The sequence below is a fragment of the Clupea harengus genome, chromosome 19 (assembly GCF_900700415.2).
Source record: "Clupea harengus chromosome 19, Ch_v2.0.2, whole genome shotgun sequence".
Taxonomy (NCBI): domain Eukaryota; kingdom Metazoa; phylum Chordata; class Actinopteri; order Clupeiformes; family Clupeidae; genus Clupea; species Clupea harengus.
In genome coordinates, this window is record NC_045170.1 from 17,818,920 (window position 1) to 17,844,830 (window position 25,911).

A 25,911-nucleotide genomic window follows, 5' to 3' on the forward strand; every position below is an offset into this window, starting at 1 on the left:
GCGGACCCAGTTGCTATCAACGTCTCACCTTCTATTGAGTACAGCAGAGGTGAAGGGTGTTTCTTTTGCTGTTCACTCTCAACATGCAAATGGTGAGTAGAAGAGGTGGATGAGACTAAACTGGCATCAGGGAAATTTTGTAGGGAAAGCCCCAATACATTTCATAAAACTATTTTTGTTGCTGCCACTGTTGTTAATTATGCTACACGATCACTTGGATTGTGTACTGGTTTGTGAGTATATGATTGTGTTGTGGTTTAGGATTACTGTGCATTCCCGAATGTGAGGGGAGAGCATGTTGAGGAACATTACAGTGTGTCTGCTTCAGTAGAATGGTTAATGTTGCATTAGGCTGTGCGGGAATTTCGTCTATCTACTAGGGGTGGGCGATATGAGCTAAAATTCATATCACGATATTTTCCACTGTCCAGACGATATCGATATGATATCACGATATCTGAGGGGAAAAAATCTGAATCACATTTTAATAGCCCTTCTTAGCTCAAATTATATTAGTTAAGGCAAAATATGTCATCATGAAAAGTAAAAATCAAATAATGATAAAATAAATATGTATCTACTGATATGCGCTACAAATGTAATTTCTGTATGATTCCAATAATTTCAAGCATTTTTATAATCAAAAATCGCTGAATTTGCGCATGTCCTGTTCAAACAGAGAGACATGCGAGGTGAGGCAGCGACGAGCAGCGCCTCATCTCAGACCCCATGCAGACGGACTCTATTTGCCTGAAGCCGGGTTCAGTTTTCACACCTATTTCACACCTACCCACTTTTTACATCGCGTGCACATGAACCCAGTGAATCCGATTGACTCAGCTGTAGTACATCCCCCACGCCTGTTGGTGGCGCTTTGGTGCTACAGACAACTGAAGAAAACGGAGAAGAAGACAGGAGCATGCTATCAAAATAACATATGACAGTAGTTGAGCTCCAACTAGCAACGTTTAGCTTAGCCGCATAGCCTACATTTAATCTGCACAGTAACACATTATGGTGGTTTATAAAATCAGTGGTAAGAGCAGACTGTAGGTTAAGCGAAAAATAATTATATTTGTTATTGATAATAAAGAGTTTAGAACAGTGCAACAAAGCAATGTGCAACATGACATGTCTGAGTTGTTTAAATGCCTGTGCTTTATGGAGATGCTGAGCTTGAGCAGGAGAGACCACAATGCAAGTGATGTGGATCCTGAATGTTTCATGGTTTACAATTGCTTCCAATTTCATGGTTTTATTACTAACAACAAATGTAGGCTATTGTTGAGGGCTTTGTCCTTCACGTACTGTAGGCTACCTCTGAAGTAACGTTAACGCTAGCTAGTAGCTATCGCTATCGTTGTCTGACAGGACTAAAGCTAACGTAACATTCATCTGTTTTGAAACTTCCGTCTATAATAAAAAATCTTTTCACGTCAGATTTGCTCATATAGGCTATTGCTGACACTTTTAAAAACTGTTTTTTGAAAAATGGTCTGATGCAAATAGATTAAACAGTGATAGATTAAAGTGTGGCTTGTTAATGTCATCCCTTTCCTAACAACAGATATATACATTTGTATTAATCCCGTTAGGGAAATTCACGTGGAAAAGGAGCAAGGTAATAGGAAGAATTTTTTTTTTTAAACTGGAGAGCTGTTATAACTGGCTGCCAAACTCACTGCGCCATGGCAAACTATTCAGTTATTAAATAATGCCGGTTGTGTCCGTTGTTCTGGCTGGTCTAATGATGCGATCACGTGGGGCAATCCGATTAGGTATGCGGATAGCGTGCAGACGAACACCAACAGCAATCGGATTCGGAGGTTACTCACTTTGGACCCCTGATTCGAGGGAGTGCGGATACAGTGTGCGGATACAGTGCGTTCGTCTGCACGATAGGGCTATCTGTACTCGGGGTTCACCGGGTCCAGACAAACTAGAGTCCGTCTGCACGGGGTGTCAGATTGTGCAATCCCTCACTAACTGGGTTGAGCGCATGCCTTTTGCTTTTTCGTTGGTTGTCACCACTGTAGTATTTGTGGACACTTGTATTATATGTCCTCTCTATCTATAGAATAGGTCATGTATTTCACGTATGTGTAGAACCTATGTAGTCTTGCTGATCTGCCATAAACCCGCATAGCAGTGAAAAAGCACTGAGGGGAGGCAAACAGTACCTCTGTCTCAATGAAGGGGGCGTGCGCGAGAGCCTGAAACTGGACTTTCAATCGAAACGTGAAATGTTAAATAATGGGAGACCAATGCCGGAGCTAAAAGGTATGCTTCAAACGACGGGACAGAAGATAACTCGATCGAATACTCACATTCAAAGACAAATTGCTTTTGAAAGATGTTGGAACCTCAACAATAGATTTGGCTTTGGACGACGAGCGAAGGTTAAATATTAGCATGAGCAATATTCGCTAACATTACATTGATATCAGAGTGAGCCCTTTGTTGATTTCCCATTATTTCTCTTAGGATTGTTTATATCTATGTGAAGCCATTTAACATCACACAAGTGGTTGTAATCACTTTGAACCCAAGACTGCTTTTTAATGGTGAGCTGATTTTGAGAAATTAAACTTCGCAGCTAAAGTTTTGTTTCCTGGTTATGGTTGTCGAATTGCTGTGCTAGCTAAGGAAACTTTAAATTACCTTAGCATAAACGATTTAAATGGAAGTTACATTTGCATGAAATGATAGTTAGTTATCTAGCTGATGTTATAGTCTATAATCATAAAATTATAATGGGAAAAGGTAGAAACCCTTAGGGTGCCCGTGCAAGTTCGTATGAAAGAGTTCATATTCACACATATTAACACGAGTTCATCACAAGCTAGCAGCTGCCAACTGTATGTACCTTACCTATGTGGGTTAAGAATGATGATATGAAATATGATAAACAACCAGTAGATAATGTGCAAGCTGCCAATTGAAAGGTGATTTAACAGGTTGCTGGTGCTTACACCTTTGGCTAAAACAACACGGCGACACAACTATGGAGAGAGATATGGAGAGCCTGCCTACTAACTTCAGCTGCCTGCACGCTTGTTTGTTGCTTGCACTACATGCGCGCAACAAATGCATGCGCCGTCCGCTCATAAAAATAGGTCGACATATTAACATACATTATTTTTTTCGTAAGAACCAAGCAAGGTTAGATTAAAATAAAAAAAGATGTAGCTACTTAGTACTATCACTCAGTTAAAATTTGGAACAAAACTAAATAAATGCCAAATTCGAAATTATGAATAAATCGCGGTATCCACGGTATTGCAAAATCCATATCATGGCGTGGCACAATACCGGTTTTTACTATCAAACCGGTATATTGCCCACTCCTACTATCTACTACCTTAAAGTAAACTGGTGAGGAAGAATGATCTGTGTTTGTAACAAACTCAACATGTTAGGCCGTAGTGCTGCAAGTTAGGCCGCATGACGGGAGAGGCTTCGCCTGTCCTTTGAAAACAGCAGATGGCAATCTCTTCCCCTATGGGCAGCCCCTCAGCTCGGCAAGCTGAGTGTTGGCCTGGCAGAAACCTAAAGAGAGGAGATGCTGGGGTTAGCTGTGAATATCAAGCATGCTCATATGTGGTGCATATTTAACTATGTGGGCTGAATGCACACAGCATTGCTTAACTGGAAGGACGGGAGAAAATGCAGGTATAGCAGGGTATGTTACCTATTTTAAAAGATTTTTGCAAACGTTTTTGTGTTTGACTTGATAGATCATGTTAGGTTAGTAGCAGAACTGTGACCCCTACTGGATTGCTAGAGGGAATGCCAAAGGGAACATGATCCTCTCTTTCGAACCCTAAACCTGCAGTGAAGCCATCTCTTTGGCCTGTTAGAGTGGCCTAAAGCTGTTGCTGTTCTCGCCCATTGCCTGGTGTGTGTGTGTGTGTGTGTGTGTGTGTGTGTGTGTGTGTGTGTGTGTGTGTGTGTGTGTGTGTGTGTGTGTGTGTGTGTGTGTGTGTGTGTACCCCTCCCATCTGGCATTGTCCTCACTCTCTTTCTGAGCATCTGCCCATCAGCACCCAACCTACTCATTCAGAGGCTGTGTCATCTGTGTATATCCTGTGAAACTTAAGCTTCAGATCCTATGTCTATTTCATCAAGGTTAACTATGTTGGGCGCGGGTGGCTGTTCCCTCATTTTGTGGGTAACCTTGATGAGGTTAAAAACAAGATATGCATCCGTATTGCAACTTTAAGAATATTAATTAAAAAAATTGGGAGATGGAGATTTTGAATTATAAAAATATCGCCCTCTGAAGTTGTTGCAACATAATACATGGTCAGGTTGCTCTCTGTGTTTATTCGACACAAAATAGGCTAGTTGTGGTAAATGTCATGTAATTGGTAATCAGCATAGTGTGCCGGTTTAGCTCAACCAAGGTGGCAGGGAATTTCCAGGGAATGTACATACTGATAAAGAAACCGTGTACCTTACTTGTGATGTTAGTTACTCTGCATAAAAGTATCTTCTAAAAGAGTAACGGTAATTAGGCATAAGAACAGAGAGGATGAGGAGAGTGGAACAGTCACAAACTAAATATTTTTTCATTGTAATTTGCTTGTGTTTCTCCTGTTCGTCTGTAAAAGTACAAATGCCTGCAAATCTCAATTGACCCCCATTCATTTACAAGATGTTTAGGTTTTACCAACATGCATAACAAGGATTGCAATTTCATTTGGATTTGGGGCAGCAGTAAAAGCCGAGGACACTCACAGTCCTTTCATTGAATTCTGTTGTAGGTTTGTGTGGCTAGACGATTCTCAACCGAACTCATTCACAATGGTACCGATTGGTTTAGTTTAGGTGCCCATTGGTACTTTGGTGCCGTGCTGTAGCCAATGCTAGACTGGGCAGAATGGTGATGCGTTGTCTGATCCAAGCTAAGGATAATCTTCTGATTGATCCAGGGATTTGTGTCCCCCTCTCATTCCATGGTGCTGTGGTTCAGCAAAGTGTGTGGGGTAGTGAGGACCAGGCTATATATAGTCTGATGAGCAACAGGCAACTCTATTTCTTGCATTACTTGGTTACAAAATGGACCGATTTTGTCCAGTATGATATCTAGTCCATACTAAAAGTTGATTGTAGTGGAGATTCCATCTCTAAGATCTTGCTTGCTGTAATATTTGTATGTGTTTCATGCATCTCTGTCTGCTTTGTTGATGGATTAAATCAGTAATGTGTTGTAAAGCTTTAATCTCTACAGTTGGCCAAAGAAATCAGAATATTTCTGGAATGCCGCAATTCACAGTACCATCACATAAGGGAGCTTCTGCAGTGCTGAAATGTAGGCTACAGATATTAGCCTAATGGGGTCATAGACTTGTATGCCATATAATGCAAATGAACACATACACTCTTACCTACACCCATCCATCTGTCCATACATGCATAAATGCATACATACATACATACATACATACATACATACATACATACATACATACATACATACATACATACATACATACATACATACATACATATATATATATTATATATATATATATATATATACACACACACACACACACACATACAAGCATCCATACATACGTGCATCCATCCCATATGTGCGTATGAATATATCTTTGAACCTTTGCGGGTACTTCTGCAATTTCACAAAGAGCTGACTAGTGCAGCGATGCTGTTATAACCGTAAAAAGTCAGTCAATACCATTGTCCTTGTAAAGGCAAGGGATCTATTTCACACAGTTGACCCAAGGTAAATGTAATCCAAGGGTTTGATGTTTAGGCCTGTTTTATAGGAGAGCCTGAAAAGGTTGGCAATTCCTCTACAGATTTTGATGGTGGCACAACGTCTTGACACTATTTAGACATTATTTTAGAATCCACAGAGTGTTCTGCGGCACTTCCAGGACACACTTCCAGTCTGTTTTTTTTTTTGTGTGTGTGGAAGATCTGAATGTGAACTCTCTTTTTATCCCCCTCTCATCTCATCTCCTCAGGAGGACAGTTTTGCTGGCTTTGGAGCAGATGGTGGTAGATCTCTACGCTCCACACGCAGTCTCTCACAAAGTGAGTACATTAGTGAACATGTGATAGGTGGCGGATAACCCTGTTCTGTTGGAAGTCTTTATCCCACTGTGTGATGGTGAGTTACTCACCCCGTGCATAAACTTGAAACGTTTTTCCTTCCGATTAATAAACTGACAAGAGAAACGACAATTTAAAAAGTACCTTAAAATAAGTTAAATATTCAGGCATGCACCAGTAGGACAGCATAGACACCCACCCCTTCATTAGCTGATCTATTCACGGGAGGAAGTCCATTGTAAACAAACTCCACCAAGGTCCAAGTATAATTCCTTTATTTTGTGGCAGGCCCTGCCCTTTGGAATTAGATGGTAAATTAAATTCCATCAAAGGAGAGCGCCTACATCTCCACTCGCACACATGTAAACGGAGAGTTGGAGAGTACTCCAATTCTTTTTACATTTTTTATTTTTATAACACCACACCAAGCTTTTAGATTCCAAGGACAATGAAATGTAGTGTGTGAAATGGAGCTACAACTTGATAATCTACTACTATTTTACATTCATTGGATGAATACGTTTAAATATTTGGATGGTTATGGAGTATAATTTGTGCCAAAATTAGTTTGGATGGGTATGGAGTGTAATTTGTGTCAATTTACATTTGCACATGTGGCCATATAGTGTAAACGGAAAATAATGTGGAGATTTCTGTAATGTAGTTTCCTTTGGCTTTGTCTTGTGTCTTGTCTTGGTGTTGATGTGTGATAGGGAGGAGTGTTAAAAGCCACCCTCTGCATATGAATGGATCAAGGCCATTAGGCCTCCTATTGATACCTTTTGATACTACAATGACAAGGACGTGTTATGGCCAAATGTTAGATTTGTATTTGTTCATATGAATTGAGTGATTCAGAGATTTTATTCTTGTTGCATACCCAAGACCTTAGAGAAACAGTTGTGATTGTGATACAGTTCAGTCAGTTTTTGCACATATTCTAAGTAGAGCAGGTAAAAAGTATAAAAATATAATACTTTTCACAGTATGATCATTTTGTAGGGATTTTAGAGAAAAATACAAATATGACATGTATACTACTTACATATTACTGTACCAAAACCTCTACAGAATTCAAACAAATAATTGTGACTTTGGAACCACTGTTTAAAGTTATTTATGTATAGCATTTTCACCATACAATACCAACGAGCCTGGCTCTTTGGCGTTGCGGTCAGAGTGCAGCTTTAGCACCCTGTAGACCCAGGTTCAAGTCCGGGTGGGGTGACTACTCTACCCTTCTCTACAGTCCCTGAATCTGGTCTCAGGACTCCTGGGGGTTAATCCCACTACCACACCAGTCAATTGCACGGTCTAAAAGTAGATGTGATAAGTGGTGGATACTCCTGTTCTGTTGGAAGTCTTTATGCCACTGTAAGAGATGGGAAGTTATTACTCCGTGTGTTTTTTACAGATGTTTGCTTGGTACATTAACCCCAATACCAAATTGCATGGTCTAAACACAGCCAGTTGTTTGTGAAAAATACATTTAATTCAGACTTCAAAGTAATAATTCTCACAATGCCCCCCATCTAGTGCTGCATATCTTTCTACATCAAGTATTGCTATTTGTTTAGATACATGTCGTGTTACATCAAATGGACTCTTATTTTCCATACAGTTGTTTATGCAGATCCTTCTTCTGTTGTCCCAGCAGTCAGTCCTCTGAAGTCAGTGTTGTCACCAGCGGAAAAGCCACCTCCAGCTCCAGACTTGAATGAAGAGAAAGATGCAACTTCATCACAGGGCCCCTCGGTCACAGAGATCAGGCCCCTCTATGGGAAGGTTGTCAAGAGGGGTGAGAAAATCCGCAAAGATGAACCCTCTACTGCGACTGGTGCCAAGACGAGGAACGCATCTAAGCCAAAACTGGTCGTCAAATTTGCCGTCAAAAGGAAAGCAAAGGAAGTTTCACCACCAAAAACAGTGAAGGGTCGGCAAGATTTGAAAGGCAAAGGCCCAGGTGCTGACGGTAGGCAACCAGCCAAAGGCTTAGCTAAAAAACAGAAGGGTAGGAAATCAGTCAATGCTGTTTTAACAAATGATGAAGTGGAAGAACTGAACGCTGAGGGAAGTGATGACCAAAAACACAGCCAGCAGGGTACGACGAGTACAGGCACTAGCAGCACCCTTCCCGTAGTGCTGAAGGATCCAAAAGCTGAGCTGGCTGGTCCTGCAAAGCCCCTACCTGTTCAAAGTGAAGGTCTGTCACAGAAGAAGCAAAGCAAAGTTGTGTGGACTCTGACGTTGGTGAAAGGCCGGGGCAAGACGTCTGCTGTAAAGGTGCCCGCTGTGGTTGGTAAAGGCACAGGCCCGATGCTTGGGAAGTTTGTGAAACGAAGTAGGCCTCTTCCTCAGGAGGAAGGTTCAGGTGCCTTAGATAGTGGGAACAGCCTCCCATCTGCTAGTCCAAGCTCTGGCGGCCAGAGGAGGAATCCTAGTCACTTGCTTTGGATACCACAGAAACGGAGGACGAAAGACATGGTCAGCAGCTCAGCGGCAGTATCCCCAAAGCCTGTTGGCAAGCAGAGGAGGGTTTCAAAAGGTGCTGAGGGATCACCTGAGGAGGGTGCGGAGGCAGGACGGGAGAGTGGACATGAGCCTTCAGATCAGCCCGCTGCATCGTCAGGGGGTCAGATGCGCAGAAGGGCAGCTCACTATAAATTTAAAAAGCGGAGGGCCTCGTTTGGCCATCAAAGGAAGCCAGGCATGCCAACAACAGATAAATCTCCCGAGACCCCAGGGAAGCACAGAAAACCCCGTCAGAGGATGGTCTGTTACACTTACGAGCCGATGGAGTCTTTGAATTCGGAGAACCAGAAGGAACAGCAGGAAGAGGAGTCTCATGCGCAGGCAAACACTGAGCTAACACCTGCGGAATGCACGCAATCAGTCACGCCTGTGGTCAGCGGGCGCTCCTCCAGAGTCATCAAGACGCCCAAGAGGTTCCTGGACGATGAGAGAATGTCCCACCTGCTCCCCAAGAGAGCCCTGAAGAAGAATGGGATTGGCACTTCTCAAAGTCCCGACGTGGAGAGCAAACCGCCGGCCACCAAGCCAGTAAGACACAGGAGGAAATCTCAAGACCACGAGGATGCTAAAGGAGAAGGCGACGCCGACAGATTTCAGGAAGACAACTCTACCTCAGACGCTCCGCGGAGCAAAGGCTCGGTGCTCAGCCCGGGTGCCGGCAACCTGAAGTTTTACGAGCGGCTGAAGAAGCTGACCACCACCCTGGCCCAGAAGAAAGTGCAGAGGACCCTGGCCGGAGCAGCGGGTGACCAGCAGGGCGAAACCGGAGGCGACACGAAGGCCGGCGAAGACTCACCAGGCCCTGTGAGGAAGAGGAGGAAGTCCAAGTTGACGATTGAGGACATCCAGTCCCCTGGGGTGGTGAGGAAATTGGCAGTACACCTGAACGTCGCAGGTGCTACTCTACCTGGTGCAGAGCATGTGGATGCTGCAACAGGGGACAATGGTATGAAGACTTTCATGCATGCTCATGGTGATGCTCATAAGCAGTCTAAATATGTACCTAAATGAGTACTTACAGTTTTCGAGATTAACTTTTGACAGAATTATGTTGAGAACTAGCTGTATGAAAATAATTTCTGCCTATGGAAGGAAACCTATGTCTAATTCATGCCCCCCCCCCCCCCCCCCCCCCCCCCATAGTGGAGGGATCGACCCAAATGGAGAGTGAGGTCCTAACCCAGAGAGATCTTGGTGAGCGTGTGCTGGTTGAACAGGAGGGGACGACCCACCGCATCTCTGTGTCAAGCTCCAACAAGAGGATGTTCCACCTGCTCAAGAGGGCCAAGGTTCAGCTAATCAAGATCGACCAGCAAAAACAGCTTAAATCCTCTCAGGTAAATCAATCAAGATTTCCTCTGTGTATTACTTGTGTCTCAATGTATAGGTACAGTAGTATTATAGAAGTATAAGAGGTTAGTCACATTTGTTGTCATTTGGGATATTTTTCTTTAGCGCTCTTGTTTTCAGATATTGTTTATGTAAATTGCGACTTGTTGATGACTTTGGAATTTGGATGTAATGCATAAAACATGTTGTTAGTGTGTATTTAATGTGCTGGGTATTGCATGTGTGAGCACTGACTGAGTAGCATTTCCTGCAGCTGCTTTCTGGCTCAGTCCAGCTGGGAGAATCCACTGAGACGACGGGGCTGAAGAGGAGAAGGAGGAGAAGGATGGTGAGGGCCCCAAACAAGGACCCTGCCTCTAAGGTGTGTGTGTGTGTGTGTGTGTGTGTGTGTGTGTGTGTGTGTGTGTGTGTGTGTGTGTGTGTGTGTGTGTGTGTTCTGATCAGTTGGGTCTAAAAGCATTTACACTATTCAAGTTGCAAATTACTATGTTATAATGTTTTTTTTAATTATTGCTTCAGTTTATTATTAGTAATTTGTGCTCTATTTGTAGTGCAAGTAATATGTAGTAAGATCATGTATGCTTGCCTCCTTCTTGTATAGGTGTAATATGTGTTATATTTGTATATTCATGCATTATGCAGCAGCAGCAGCAACTGCTCACTGGGCCCCGGATCAAGCATGTGTGTCGAGCGGCAGCCGTGGCCCTGGGCCAGCCTCGCGCCATTGTACCTGATGACATCCCACGCCTCAGCGCCCTTCCCATGCATGAGCGCGAGGGCATTGCCCCCTCACCCACTGCGGAAGGTATGTCGCAACACATATGCCTCAAATCCAGCGTGTTTTTAGATGACAAAAAAACAGCTTTGTGCTGAAATCTCTGGATTAAATCTCCCAAAATGCACTTAATCCCTAGATTGTTTGGGGTAGCCCTGGTTGTAACTGCCTGTCTTTTCCCTTATTCTCTATCCCTGCTTCTCTTCGGTTTTGCTCCTCTCCTCCCCCCCATGCCTCTCTTTGATTGGTTCTAGCAGATGTGGGTGAGGTATCTGACACTGAGAGCGTCTCTGACACCTCGGAGCGGCGCACTCAAAAGGGTGTCCGTGAGTATGGCCACAGAGGCTCCCGCTCACGCCGCTGCCTGCGCTGCCCGGGCTGCCTCAACCAGGACGACTGCAGCCGTTGCGTTCACTGCCTGGACAAGCCGAAGTTCGGCGGCCCCAACAAGAAGAGGCAGTGCTGCATGTGAGTCATGGCCTAACAAACTAATCCACACCCCCCAGCCCTCTCCTCTTCCAGAAAATGAGTTGCTTCTTTGTGGCCTTTCTTGGTTGCACTAGTGTAACTGTCATTTGCTTTTATGGCTACTGTGTTTTGATTTTGAGCTGAAATCACATTCCTTTCTGCCATTTGCAGTTGTCGAATTGAAACTTAAATCATTTCACTCTCTAGGTCAGGGGTTTTCAACTGGTTTTGTCCCAGGGACCACCATTCTGACTAGAACGTAATCTGCGGCCCACTGATGTGCCTGCGCGCGTGCGTGTGTGTGTGTGTGTGTGTGTGCGCGCGTGCGTGCGTGCGTGTGTGTGTGTGTGTGGAGAGAGGGGAGACCTGTCAGTGTAATATCTAGGCATGGTGAAGTCCACACAGATCTATTCAGTCTATTTGTGGCGAAATGGTAGACAGCGACAGTCTCATATCATTCTCTGGTTCAAGCCTTGCCCTGTACTTTTTCTTCAAGTACGCCAGTGTAGAAAAAATGCTCTCACACAGGTAGGTAGTTTGAAAGGGCAAAATACACCTCATTGCTTTTGCAGCAAGCTCTGGAAATTCTGTCTGGCAACTTATCCAGAACTTAAGTCATATGAAAATCACGCAACATCTGTTTCATGTACTCAAGAAAACGTGATGCATCTCCATATGCCGCAATAGTTTTGACGGCTTTAAGGCTTCAGTTGACAGTAATGTTGAACACACGAAACACGGTGGTACCTCCTCTCCTGCTCTGTCTGTCGTCACTGTAAATCCGTATTTGATGTATTCCTCATTGTATTTTCTTTTTCTTTTTTCCCCTGTATCCTGTGAAGGTGTAGCTTTGTTGGAAGCCTGTCCTTGTCCCTATATCGTGTTAGCCTGTCCCTCTGTCGTGGCAGCCTGTCCCTCTGTCACTCTCCTCACTAAAAACCGATCCATTGGTGCTTCTGACCAGCTAACTCGACGTTAGTACGAAATGTTAGCTAAGGACAGTAGATAACTTCAGTCGTTCACCAAAGTATAACTTTTTCAACTAAACTTCAAAAGTACACGTAGGCTATGCTTAACTGCCGATGCGTATCAACTTCGCGCGCGAATGTGTATGGCGTGACGTTAGGGACGCAATGCATTTACATTAGCAAAGCACAGGCTACCATAGACTGGATAGGTGCAAGGCTACATTCTGTCAGCGTGAATCTCCTTTATATTATTTAAGACATATTTTTCTTATTTTAGATATTTTTCACGATATTCAAGAGTAATCTGGAAATGTGTTGAAAAATCAAAGCAAAAAAAAAAAAAAATATCAATGGTGAACTGATCAACATAGGCTCATGTCGCGGACCCCCTGCAATGCCGTCGCGGACCACCAGGGGGCCTCAGACCCCCGGTTGAAAACCCCTGCTCTAGGTCACTTAAAGTGCACTCTAGTCAGCCATTATGAACAAGCATGTTTAATGTTGTTGGACTGGAAGTCCACGTATGGTCAAGGGAATTAGAGACTTGATTTGCTGCTTGGGTTCAGTCGGGAAGTTAGGGTAGAGGATGGCTAACTATAAGCCAGCTTCAGCATGGCTCCGCTAATATGAGCTGCTTTGTTTGTCCAACAGCCACAGAATATGTTCCCGCATTGCATTGAAGAAAGCCATGCGCATGGGAAACCGGAACCCCAAAGGTACGAGCACGTCCTGATCACAGCTGCCGTTATAGAAACACCATACACCTTAAATTAGTTGATGTGAAGCTTGGCTTAACGGTGTCCTCTCTGCCTGTGTTTGCTTTTTGCATGGGTGGTGTGTGTGTGTGTGTGTGTCTACTAATGGCTGTATGTGTCTTATTATATATGTGTGTGTTTGTGTATGTGCGTGTATTATCTCACTGACCACTCTGTAAAATCTAGTGATCAGACCAGGGGCTCTGTATGAGGGAGAGAGTGTTGTCACTAATGCTTTGCGTGACTGCTTCCTGTGTGCTGCTCTAAATGTGTGTGTGAGAGAGAATGTGTTGATGTTAGTGATGCGTTCCCTGCGTGCCTGTTTCCTGTCTGATGGTTGCTGTGTGTGTTCCAGTCCAGGTGCGCCGTGGCGGGCGGTCCTCCGCCAGCGGAAACGCATCCAGCGAGGAGGAGGAGCAGGCGCCCTCTGACCTCCAAAGCCCCTCCCCTTCCAGGAAGCAGCCTCGTAGACAGGTCACACCCCTTTGCTACAGTGATCTCCTTCGGTCCGCCGAGACTGACTCGGACGAGGCCACCAGCCACCAGCCCATCCACAGGAGGACACCCCTGAGCAACGGTAATGCACACTACACACCAGTGGTGGGGGGCTGGAGTGTCATGACTCAGTCCGCAAATATGGTGACTTGAGCCCAACTCAAGGGAATAGCGAGTCTGCCTTGACTCTCAACTGAGGATGCATGACATCGTGATTTTGACTTGAGGTGGATGACTGGGTAAAGACAAGATATTCTGTAGAAATGGGAAACACACCCTATATTTTTCTAAAATAAAAATTTGTCACAAGGTGAAAATTGTGGCAATAAGTTCTTACCTCATGAAAACTCTCATTCCTACTGCCATTGAAGGCCTCATTTGGTCATGCCTTGGTCATTGCATCACTTGAACTTTATGATGCATCTGATTTGACAAAGTGGTCTGTGGAGTTTGTGGCCTTAAAAGCTATTGGCAAGTTATCAAAAACTTCAGCCATATGTTATCTTAATGTAATCCTGAAAGACCTGTAACTTTACTTGGCTGATTAGCGCGACACTGGATTGGTCTGCTAACTAGCAGACTGCATACACTAGTGAAGAGCTACCATTTGGTACATAAACCAAACCCTTAACATTCATTTGGTGTTCAGAAATGTTGATGGCTGTTAAAAGGGCTTTGATGAAATAGGCGGTTCAAAAGTCTGTGTAAAATTTGCTATTAATAAAACATCACCTGTGAGTACAATTTGTATGAGTCATTATTTTGCCAAACTTGTTGGCTTCCATGAATACAAACTCTTATTATAGAAAAACTATTCCACATTATGCAACAGTTAAATATTGCCAGTTGTGCAGAGGCTTTCTACTTGTGCAGCTATATCTGATAACATGTTTTTCTGTATCTTCCTGTTGTCTGTATGCACAAGGGCCTCTTTCATAGAGCAGTGTTTGTCCCTCTGTTGGGTTTTCTGCATAGCAACATGCTTTGCAAACATCCTTTAATGGGACTACTTTTCTATCAGAAGAAAGACAATATTAAAACGATAATTTGAATTCAAAGTTTCTTTACTTTTACTTCTTTTTTTTCTTTTTTTTTAGTAATTAATTGATTATTAGTAATAAATAAGTCTGTGCTGTGATCGCTTGCTTATGGACAGACTTGACTTGCTTATCTATGTGCCACAGTTCTTGAGACCTGACTTCAAGCTAATGTGTTGATACTTTATTGTGACGTACTCACCTGTCTGCTAGATACACATGCTACTCAAGATACTAGAATGACCACATTCCCTAACTACCCTCTGCTTAGTTCACCCTAGGTATCCCTGGATACATATTGTCATGCACCCTATCTCATGCAGTACAGGTTAAACTAGGCTGAATGATTTGGTTGATTATTGCCAGCTAGATAGCCTTCCCTTTCCCATTCAGAAGCATTTCACCAATATTGTTTAAACTTTAGTGGGATGACTAATGTTTAACCTCATTTGAAATGTATGGAATGTTTGGCTATAACCAGGATTGAATGTTTGAGTGTCTGTAATTAGGAGCCTTAGGCTGTATGTAGTCAAGAAAACAGCCTAGATTAATCTATTCTGTCAAATTACCCATTGTACTCTTTTTCTTTTAAAGAAGAAGCCCCTGTTATAACGACACAAGTGATCACTGTCTGATGTGATTCCACTGTCGTTGTGTAGGAAGTGTTAGAGTGTTAGGGTTAGAGTTAGATTCATGCACTCACAGTGGTCTACCTGTCAGCGCATTTCACATATCCACAGCACCTGCTTAGAATCAATGCAAAATAAATATATCATGTCAAGCAAACTATGCACAGCGGTGGCAACACACACCTTTGCTGAAGTTGTCTGTGGAAAGTGCCTGGTGCTGATGAGGTTGTTTTCTTACAGAGGCGCCAGCCATTCCTGCGGTTGAGGATGGCAGTGACTTCACAAAGCCCAAGCGGCCACCGTTTGCCAAATCTGGCCGTCGGCGATTTGAAAAGGTAATGGACTCTCCTCCGCTGCATGTTATTCCGGCACGCACTCAGCTGAAATTTCAATTTTGACTACCGGTATGCAAATTGCTGTGTTTTTCAACATTATTGCATGGGGTTTTAACCTGTGAGACTGGTCATGCAAGAGTTAAGATAGTTATCAGAATTGAGAAATGTTGACCATAAAATAGTTTTGTGACTTGTGTGGCTTTCCAGCCATTTAAAAAATACTCATAACAACTTCTGGTAAAAGTAGAACTAGCTGTCATGCAGACTACAGATTACATTGATTTTCTTTTTCTCAGTACTTGATAATGTTTTCATAGCTAGAGTTGTAAAACTGTATCACATGGGAATTGACCCTACAAGATTTTGTAAAGCTGACCTATTTCACAGAATGTTAAACGTAGCTTCTCACTGTATAGTCTGGCCAGTTATTAGTTTGCCATCTCTGTTGTCTTCAGCTTCAATATCTCTTGCTTTTTAGACCATACTAAAGAGTTTGCAATGCCTTTAGTGTGAGGAAGAGTTCTCTGTCCTTTTGTCCTTGTTTTTAAATTTTTTTTGCTTGATTCAGTTCTCCTGAGTAATTCACTTTTCTTTCAGTCCAGTGAGGAACTAATTTGGCTTTCCCCTCCAGTGCATGGTAGACACGTTTAGTTGACTGGCTTTCCTCGTGTTCTTTGCATGTGGTCTTACTCGCGCTCTCTCTCTGTCTCTGTTGGTTTTCATTCACGTTCCTTTTTTTCTTCTCTTCATCTTTCAGAAAAGTCTCCTACACGTACTGTATATCTATCTCTTCAGATCTTACTGTAGATGTATTTTTGAATCATGGGCTTATTCAGATGTGCTTTTTTTGTGTTAGCTTCCATATTCCTTCCTCTTACTGCCTCTTTTACACTCCAGCCGTGTGACATCTGCCACAGATCTCTACCTGCATCTCCAACCTCTCTTTCTGCCATTTCCTTCCTATGAACCTCCCTCTGCTTGTAGCAACACCCCCACATCACATGATCTTGCTGTGTTTCCTCACTGTCTACTAGCATTACTGTTGAAAGGGGTTGGGTATCACTGACAGCTTTAGCATTAGCATTCAAATGTGTAGGACGTCACTTTCAGGTAGAGGCCTACCATGTTGGGTTAACAGGATGACACTACTAGAGAGGACGTCCACATTATCAATGTCAATTGACAAGTGTTGAAATACAGAACATACTTTGCTCTGTTGTAGGAACAGTAGCAATACTCAAGCATGGCATTATGACATCTGCTGATAAGTTAGTTTAGGCAACTTCTCTGGCCATCTGACCAGATCTCACTAATCCAGTAGGCAATGTTTCCTGCTAAAAGTAGATGCCTGTGAATGAGCAATTAAAAATGCTTTGGATAGCATGCACTTGTAGCCTATGCAAGCTTTCTTTCACTAATTTCCAAATAGAAATAACCAAGCTGGCTTGCAGATTAGCCTGAAACTAACCACTATCGCAGTAAATAAGTCAATTAGAACAGTAGAAAAAGGAAGCTCTTTGCCGATTTGTACTTGTTTAGGCTTTACGTCAAACTACCTAGTGCCACAGAAAACGGTAACAGGGGAAACATTTGTTTTTGGTACCCACCCCAAGGGCTGGAAGAAGTGAGGATGCTTGGCTTTCTCTGCTTGGTTTGTGCTGTAACCCTGCCATCCCCCTTTCCCCTTCCCTTCCTTTTCCCTTTTCATTCCTTACCCACCCCAACCACACCTCCCCCCCTACATGTCTCCCCTCCCGTTTTTCCTGCTTCAGCAGTTACCCCCCTCACAGGCCCAGGACCTCCCTCCTTCCCCTTCAGTGTCCGGCTGCCCCTCCCTGAAGCTCAAGCTGAGCCTACAGCTGCGGCTGGAGCGGCTGCCCCCCAGTGTGGTGCGGGCGGCCACGGCTGGGGAGCAGCCACAGCCTCCCGGCTCTTCCTCCCCCCTGCAGCAGCAGCAGATGGAGTGGCCCGCAGGCGGAAAGTTCCGGACAGGAGCGGATAGCGCGCCAGATAGCGCGCCCCACCAAGCTCACGCACCCTGTCTTACTCCTTCCCAGAGCTCAGTGCAGCACAACACGGCCCCCAGCGCACTGGCGGCGCTGGCCAACCGCCTCATCCCACGAGAGATGACGTCCCGCCAGAGCAACGTGCACAGGATTCGCATCGACTTCAAGGTCGGAAAGGCTCAGGAGTCAATTTGTGTTAGGGAGAGAGAAATACAAAAAATTGTTTTGTTTTAGAGTAATGTGCTTACTATATTTTAGACGATATGTAATTTTTGTATATTAATATCTGGATCAGATAACAGGAACCCTAGAGTACATCTTAGCTGCAAGGGAGAACACTCTTTTAGTTCTGAAGAAACACACACCCTGCGACCCACCAGTTGAGAAACACTATTTTACGATACAGCATGTATTTTACAGCAAGATGCATTGCAATTTATTTCTCGATTATATATTATGCGTCATTTACTGGAAGTCTCTGTAGCTATCTTGGCACAGTAAGTTTGTTGTCGACTCCCTTTACAATTTCCGCTGTGATGCAAGCGAAGAATGAGGTCTTCAGAAGCTATGTTATCAGATTGTATTTATACCTAAATACAAATATGAAATAACTCATTATTGCAATACGCTGTATTAATATAATATTATGCCAAAACATATAGCGATGCTACACTGTATCGATTTTTTTTTTTCACCTCTAGACACTAGTAGGGTTGGCTAACGAGCAGTAACGTTAGTGGCGTAGATCTGTCTGAGTACGATCTGTATGAATAACTTTTTGGGTTGCTAGGCACATTTAAAACTGCCCCATCTCCCAATGTAAACGTTGGCCTGTGTCGCTGACGCTCATTGGTGATTACATAGCAACAGTCTTATGACAACGAAGAGCAGGCAGCATTTCACAGAGCAAGCACAAACAGAGCTAGCCATCAGTTTAACAGAGAAAATGTCGAAAGGTAAACGGTCAAAAGTGTGGCTGTATTTCGCACAAAAAGATTCAAACAACGCAACGTGCAGCAAATGCAACAAAACAATTGCGTGTAAAGGGGGGAGAGAAGGCAAGAGTCAAAGGCAGATCAGCAACCGCAGACTGAAGACTAAACGGAGATGCCAGCAAAACTAAACCTAGTCTCTTAAAGGGGCAGTACAAATTCACGTACCCAGTAGGTTCAAATAACAAGATTAAAGTATAAACAAGATAGAAAAGATAGGTATAAACAAATCAGAAAATGGTGAAATTTCATGAAATAAATGAAAACAAAATAATACATTTTTGACTCCGAAGGCAAATATGCTCATATTTCTGCAAAATAATTATTGAAGTGTGAAGCTGTAGTGTGTGTTTTGTATTTATTTATTAAGTATACTGTAAACTGTTGTTAACAGTTAATATATTGTTCATAGTTTGAAGTTAAAAGGTTTGAAGCTGTAGTTTAAAGCCAAGTGTTTTGTATTTATTTATATTTATAGTATACCTTAAACAGTTAATATATTGTTCAATTTGAAGAATTTTTTTTTTGCCTTGGCAATAAAAAATGCCTGTCTTTAATGTCGTCAATCGTCGTTTTGTGCATTTTTTTAATTTATTTTTTATTTTAAAGTATCGGTTCAGGCACCGTTTAGGCACCAGTATCGTTTTAAAAGTATCGGTTTAGCACCGGTATCGGAAAAAAAAAAACGATACCCATCCCTAGACACTAGTAATGCTTTGTACTTTTTATGTATCCCAGAGTCTAAGTACAATTTGCAGTGAAGTAATTACAGCTGCTATTTAATTACATGGCCATTGACATAAGGCTACTCAAAATTCAATGGGGCTGGCTGAATTTCTAAGCTACGCTGGCCTGATTTTCACATTTCTTGATGTACCGGTATGTGTTTTTGTGTTTGTGTGTAACAGGAGGATTGCAGTGCCCAGAATGTGTGGCTCATGGGTGGTCTCAGCGTCCTCACCTCCATTCCTATCTCCCCAGAGAGCGTCTGCTTGCTCTGTGCCAGTAAAGGACAGCATGAGGTCTGAACACTCTCTCGTTCTCTCTCTCTCTCGTTCTCTCTCTCTCTCTCTCTCTCTCTCTCTCTCTCTCTCTCTCTCTCTCTCTCTCTCTGGAACATTTTGTCTTATCACTTTATTCAAGTTTACTACTCTCTTCTCATCCTCTCCTCTCATCTCCACACTCATCTTCCTTTCTCTCCTTCGCCTATTGCTTCCTTGTCATCTTCTCCACCCATTTGTCCCCTCCTTTTCTCTACCTTATTGTTTTTTTGATTTCATCCCTTTTTCCCCTCTCCTGTCCTCTCCAGATGGTTTACTGCCAAGTGTGCTGCGAGCCTTTCCACAACTTTTGCCTGAAGGAAGAAGAGCGCCCCATGGAGGAGAACAAGGAGAACTGGTGTTGCCGCCGCTGCAAGCACTGCCACGTCTGCGGCCGCAAGAGCAAACACTCGAGGGTAAGCGAGGCCATTGTTGCCACACAAGGGTGCATCCCAAGATGCTTGCTGGTGATGGTGGGTGTGGGTGAAAGAAACAGAACAGGGTGTGTTCTAGGGCTGGGCGGTATCTCAACTTGATGAGGTGTACCGATATGTTTTCAAACGAGATATAGATGAGACAATACCGTTTATCCTGATATAGTTTGATGTTGCATTACATGACCCCTTTATTCCGTAAAGCAGCTACAATGAACACGCATCTGTAACATTTGTACACCAAGGGGAAGTTGTTTTGGGCTGTGTGTGTGTGTGCTACTGAAGCAAACTACTGAAATGTGTGTGTTTGTCTGTGTCTGAGCAGCCAGTGCTGCAGTGTAGGAGATGTCTGTACTGCTACCACCCCTCATGTCTGGGACCCACCTACCCCAAGCCTCTCAAGTGCAACCTGCCCTGGGTGAGTGACCTTTCACCTCTGAGGTTACAACAGCTCGTAAAGCATCTATCACACTTTCTATTTTAAAATAGTTCAGCTAGTTTGTATGTCGGTGTATTAATTCACAGCCGTCATGGCCTTAAGCAGAACAGTTATCCAGTGATGCAGCTTACAGCCAAAGTGCCTTTTACGCTTTGTCCCATCTAGGTAATAATTCTGTACAATTCCAGCCATTTATTTGAAGTCCTGATGATGTGATCAGTTTCATCAGTGTCATTAACATTGTTGATGTCCTTCCATAATGCATGTGAAGCCCTATGGGTATCCAGAAGTGTTGAATGCGGAACAATTTTCATGTATTCATACCACCAACTACCTGGCTGTCACTTTCTATTCAAAATTAAACCGTAATGACCTGTTCAAATGGCAAGTCACTGCTGTCCCAGCCATGTTATTTTGCGTAACCCATTACTCACAAAGTTCCGGTACACATTCCAAAAGTGCTTTAACGTTGTCAGGGCAACACTTACTGCCAGAGATAGTGTTGCTGCCAAGTGCATAAGTTCCTAGAACAGCAGAGAATTTGCTACTTTCGAAATCACAAGAATTTCTATAACATTCGAAAAATGTATGGGTTTGTTCGATCGCGTTCGAACGTGACATTTGAGTGACGGCCTTGTCACCAACCCAACTGATACTTTGTTACAGGTATGTATGAAATGCATTCGCTGCAAGAGCTGTGGGATGACCCCAGGGAAGACATGGGACATGGCCTGGAACCACGAACAGGACCTGTGTCCCGACTGCAGTGTCCTCCATAAGCTGGGTAAAAAGCCTTTCTCACACTCTCACACACTCACTCACACACACACATAGAACATCCCTCTACCACACTTTACACACAACCCCACCATAAATAACCCCATTGAGAGCATTACATTATTACCCTTCAAAACCACAACCACACAAGCTTCCTGCATCACAGACCTCTTTTAAAGGCTTTTAAAGGTACAATAGGTAGAATTACAGATAAAAGGTACATGTATATTGCAAGCATTGGGATTAAACAAGAGACCATTTGAAGGTATCTGCCTGGAGGCATTCTTAAAAACTGCTTTTGAAGGTTATTTATGCTGGTCCTGATATGCCCATCCTTGGGCTCCCTTCTCTCCTCCAGGTAACTTCTGTCCAGTGTGCCAGGGCTGCTATGATGAGAAGGGCTGCAAGAAGCACATGCTAAAATGTGCCCGCTGTTCTCACTGGGTACACAGCAAGTGTGAGAAGCTCTCAGGTGAGTGGCACAACCACTGTAGCTCGGTTTTACAGGAGTGCCAGATTATACTATGTCTACCATTAGTCTTCTCCTCTATGGTAAAGTGTTTACCACGTACCCGACTGTGTGGATTGTGGGGAATTGCCCACTTGTGCTGAATCGGTTCTCCTCTTCTATGGTCACTGTTTCTATATCCTCTATTACAATATATTTTTGTGACTCTCTCTCTCTCTCTCTCTCTCTCTCTCTCTCTCTCTCTCTCTCTCTCTCTCTCTCTCTCTCTCTCTGGCCCCCCTCAGATGAAGATTGTGAGCGGCTGAACAAGCGCGCTGTGGGCGGGTTCATCTGTACTCCGTGTGGTCTGGGCAGCTGGAGGGTGGAGCTTCAGGAGGAACTGTGTGCCGGGCTGCGGATGGTTCTGTCTGCTCTGCTCGACTCCCCGCTCACGCAAGACATCCTTAAGTGTGAACAGGTACACGCCAACACCGGATGGACGCACAAAAAACACACACACACACACACACACACACACACACACACACACACACACACACACACACACACACACACACATTTCACCTTTTGTTTAGGTAACCCAGATGTACAGGAACTACCTCAACTCTTAGCCCAGCTTTATTAATGTCTCTCTGACAATTACCCTTCCTCATGCATGCACGCACACACACACACACACAGACAGACAGAGAGAGGGAGATATTGCAGTGATGTGGCCCTCAATGTAATTTTGTGTCTCTTGTCTGCAGTGTGAGGCATCCCTAGAGGATGTGGCTCTGAAGAGGCATCCAGCCGTGTGTGATCTGCATGCCATCAGCAGGAAGCTGGAGCAGGGTGACTACACCACTGTGGTGAGTCCCTTACATACTTTCAAATTGTCAGCACTTATTCATATGCACACTATTTCACCTCTCACTCTGTCTCTCTCTCGCACACGCACACACCCTTTGCTCCTGCCATCTTGTACACCTACACACTTCAATATCTTATGTCTGAGAAACACTTCCACGCACACACACAATTTTCTCACATAAACATATAATCTCACAAATAATCGATTTATCCCGCATATCTCAACTTCTCTTACCTGTTCGTTCGTCTCTAACCCCAGAGAGCTTTCAGTGAGGACGTAGCCATGGTGATGTGGAAGAAACCAATAGCTGAGGATCTGAGTCCTCCCAACGAGCTCAGGTCCTTCTACATGCAGGTAAGACTTGACCAGGTCTTAGGTGTCAGTCTCAAGTGTGTGGCAAATCATTCTGTCTGTATTCCAAATGATATTTATGTAGTGATAGAAGGTGTAAATGATTTGTTTTTGCAAAATATGTTAAGATGTGTGTTACTTTGTGTTTTGGTTGTAGCTGATGAAGGAGGCCTTCAGCTGGCTTAATGGAGGACACATGAAGACGTGGGAGCCACTCTCTCAGGAATTTCCCAGGTACTCCATTACTCCCACATTACACTAGTTTCTACTCTGTTTTGGACTTTTCTTGGACTGTTTAATTCTGATCAACCTGTCCAAGAGAAGAAGAATGCTTGTGTTTACACACATTCTGGTTATGCATCTAAACACTTAAAATGTAACTTTAGAATTGTAAGCTGTATCAGTTGTAAATAATTTCGAACATAAATCTGATCATTGTGAGCATTATAAGTTGTAAATCATTTTGTGATGCTCAATGAATTACCTTCTTTTTTTTTCTTTCTCATTGGCTTACTATCTCACCCCTTTTTTTCCTATAGTGGTATGCTCCCAGAAGCGGTGCTTCCTCCCTCTGACGAGCATAGCTATGCCCAGTGGCTGGAGAGAGATCACTTTGATGCCCAAGGTAGGGTGGAATTATTAATTATGTCAGTTGTGAAATCTCAATGATGGAATGTCTTGATCAATCTGTGCTTTCTGTCTCACTAACTCCTGTTTTCTCTCATAGGAGTGAAAGGGATCCTTAGTCCTGGCCAAGCTAAGAGCCTGTTTCAGGATTCCAGACAGTGCTCCCTCTGCCAGAAACATGGAGATGCCATGCCCAATGTGAGCCCTAATGCCATTACATTTACACCTCGTACTTTCACAACAATCATAATCCGCTTTCCCACTGCATGGTATCGGCTCGGCTCGACTCGGCTCAACTCCGCTCGCTTTTTTGGCTTTTCCATTGAGTGGACCTAGTACATTTTGGGTGCCACCTCCGTCGAGCTTCCAAGCGAGCTATGGCGACTCCAAAAGTGATGTGAAAACTACAGAGTGATTAGTCAGAGAGAATCGTCTCTAGAATCATCACTACACGTACGCTAACGTTAGCTTACCCTCTTGCATAGCCTTTGAGCAACTAGAATCGTCTTGTCATCTAAGCTCTAAAAAGCCAAAACTCTTTTTATGAAATGTTTTGTTCTTCTGTCTTGCTGCCTTCAACCTATTCTGAAACTAAATTTGTCTCCTTCCTGTGACAGCCACATATCAACGCCATGGCAGTTTCATGCGGCGTCACTATGGCGACCAGATACATTGAGGGGTATATAAAGCGAGTATAGTTGAGTTGAGCCGGCACCATAAAATGGAAAAACGGCTGTAGATGAATGTCCTGTTGGTCCTTGAAAGTTTAGGCACTCCTGTTTAACACCCACACCTCTCTCCATCCTATTTCTCCCACTCCCTCTCTCTCTCTCCCTCTCCACTCCACTCCACCCCCCCCCCCCCCCCCCCGCCCTCCCTCCCTCCCTCCCTGTTCTCTTTCTATCTCTGACCTGCAGGAGGCAGGCAGGCTGCTCTATCTAGGTCAGAATGAATGGGCTCATGTTAACTGCTGCATCTGGTCTGCTGAGGTGCAAGAGGAAAAGGGGGCCCTCTTGCATGTTCACAGCGCTGTGACCAGGGGGCGCTTAATGGTGAGAACCTCCTGAAGATTTTTATGTGCTGTAATTGTACGTTTACCTATGCCTTAACATCTTACTCCTCTTTTTTCAAACTGCAGGAAATAGTTGTGTCTAAAACTAGCAAGCTAACCAGCTAAAAGCAAACAGACATGCCTTGGACAAGTCAACAATAGCACAGTTGGCCCTGATAAAAGCTATCATACTTTATAACTGATGGATATTGGTGATGTGTTATGCTGTAAAAGCTGTTCTTACACTTTTGCTGGGCTTCGGACCTGGATCACAAAACAACATATTGAATAGCCAGAGCTGGTAATTGTAGACATGTTTATGTATCTGTCCCTAGCATCACCATAATCCAGTCAAAATGAATTTGAGGAATACAAGAAGAGGAATACTCAGTCTGTCAACTGTCACTTGCATACTGTCCAGACTGAAACCCTCCCTAATTTATTGTTCCTTCCCTGCCACTCTTTTACACATCTGTCTTCATACTTCTTCTGTTCCTCTCTCCAACCCCTTTCTCACCAGCGCTGTGAGCGGTGTGGCCTGTCGGGGGCGACAGTGGGCTGCTGTCTCAGCTCCTGTCAGAGTAACTACCACTTCATGTGCGCCCGCGTCCGCAACTGCGTCTTTCAGGAAGACCAAAAAGTCTACTGCCATAAGCATCGTGACCTCATCGATGGCAAGGTGTGTGTGTGTGTGTGAAAATCAGAGAGACTGTTTTCTATTAAATTATGTTTGATTTGAATGTTTAATTGTTATACGGCTCTTCAGAAGGCTGCAGAATGTTTCGTTGATTTGAATTGGCCACCCAAATCTTCATTTGTTTCTTTCGATAATGATCGATGGATTATACATTATCCCTTATATAGCACACATATTACTGACAGAATACATGTGGTGCTGTATTATTAATTGTTCTACAAAAGCTTCACGACATCCTGTAATAAGCAGCAGTACAACATAGAGGTGTTGTTTTTTTCCCGTTGAGATGTTAATGTTGCTATTTTTGTCTCCTGTAGGTGGTGTCGAGTGATGGCTTTGAGGTTTTGCGGCGCATATATGTGGATTTTGAAGGATTTAGTCTCCGCCGGAAGTTCCTCACTGGTTTAGAGCCAGATGTCATTAACATGATGATTGGTGAGTTTGGGGCTGAGAAGATAAATGCATTGCAGACTATTTTAACTTTAAATCACAATCATTCTTGGGCTTAGAAGAGGGTATTACAGTGTTTTAATCTACCCTGTCCCATCAGTGTCGATGTGTGGGGGTTAATGTTCTCATTCTGTTTTAATCTATTTCAGGCTCGATGCAAATCCATCGTTTGGGGGTGTTGACAGAGCTGTCTGCAAACTCAGGAAAGCTGTTCCCTGTGGGCTACCAGTGAGTAGAACCCCTAGTCTCTTTGAAATGTGATTTCTCCCATTGATTTCTCTCCTCTGCGGCTGAAGC

General features: G+C 43.6%; 1 protein-coding gene across 7 annotated transcripts in view; it reads left to right on the forward strand.

Moving 5' to 3' along the window:
* Positions 1 to 25,911, forward strand: part of kmt2ba (lysine (K)-specific methyltransferase 2Ba) — a 36,957-nt gene that overhangs the window by 2,231 nt on the left and 8,815 nt on the right. Inside the window, exons 2-26 of one of the 7 annotated variants that reach the window (XM_031586713.2) lie at positions 5,997 to 6,066; positions 7,706 to 9,562; positions 9,760 to 9,953; positions 10,220 to 10,327; positions 10,609 to 10,771; positions 10,996 to 11,209; positions 12,829 to 12,893; positions 13,288 to 13,509; positions 15,334 to 15,428; positions 17,201 to 17,602; positions 19,335 to 19,448; positions 19,736 to 19,882; positions 20,226 to 20,318; positions 21,006 to 21,123; positions 21,475 to 21,588; positions 21,870 to 22,042; positions 22,335 to 22,436; positions 22,697 to 22,792; positions 22,947 to 23,023; positions 23,329 to 23,414; positions 23,517 to 23,614; positions 24,334 to 24,468; positions 24,988 to 25,146; positions 25,482 to 25,599; positions 25,764 to 25,842. In XM_031586713.2, the coding sequence (XP_031442573.1) occupies positions 5,997 to 6,066; positions 7,706 to 9,562; positions 9,760 to 9,953; positions 10,220 to 10,327; positions 10,609 to 10,771; positions 10,996 to 11,209; positions 12,829 to 12,893; positions 13,288 to 13,509; positions 15,334 to 15,428; positions 17,201 to 17,602; positions 19,335 to 19,448; positions 19,736 to 19,882; positions 20,226 to 20,318; positions 21,006 to 21,123; positions 21,475 to 21,588; positions 21,870 to 22,042; positions 22,335 to 22,436; positions 22,697 to 22,792; positions 22,947 to 23,023; positions 23,329 to 23,414; positions 23,517 to 23,614; positions 24,334 to 24,468; positions 24,988 to 25,146; positions 25,482 to 25,599; positions 25,764 to 25,842 (5,099 nt within the window). The remainder of the gene's footprint in view (positions 1 to 5,996; positions 6,067 to 7,705; positions 9,563 to 9,759; positions 9,954 to 10,219; positions 10,328 to 10,608; positions 10,772 to 10,995; positions 11,210 to 12,828; positions 12,894 to 13,287; positions 13,510 to 15,333; positions 15,429 to 17,200; positions 17,603 to 19,334; positions 19,449 to 19,735; positions 19,883 to 20,225; positions 20,319 to 21,005; positions 21,124 to 21,474; positions 21,589 to 21,869; positions 22,043 to 22,334; positions 22,437 to 22,696; positions 22,793 to 22,946; positions 23,024 to 23,328; positions 23,415 to 23,516; positions 23,615 to 24,333; positions 24,469 to 24,987; positions 25,147 to 25,481; positions 25,600 to 25,763; positions 25,843 to 25,911) is intronic. The other 6 variants (XM_031586715.2, XM_031586716.2, XM_031586719.2 and 3 more) reach the window with 6 other exon arrangements.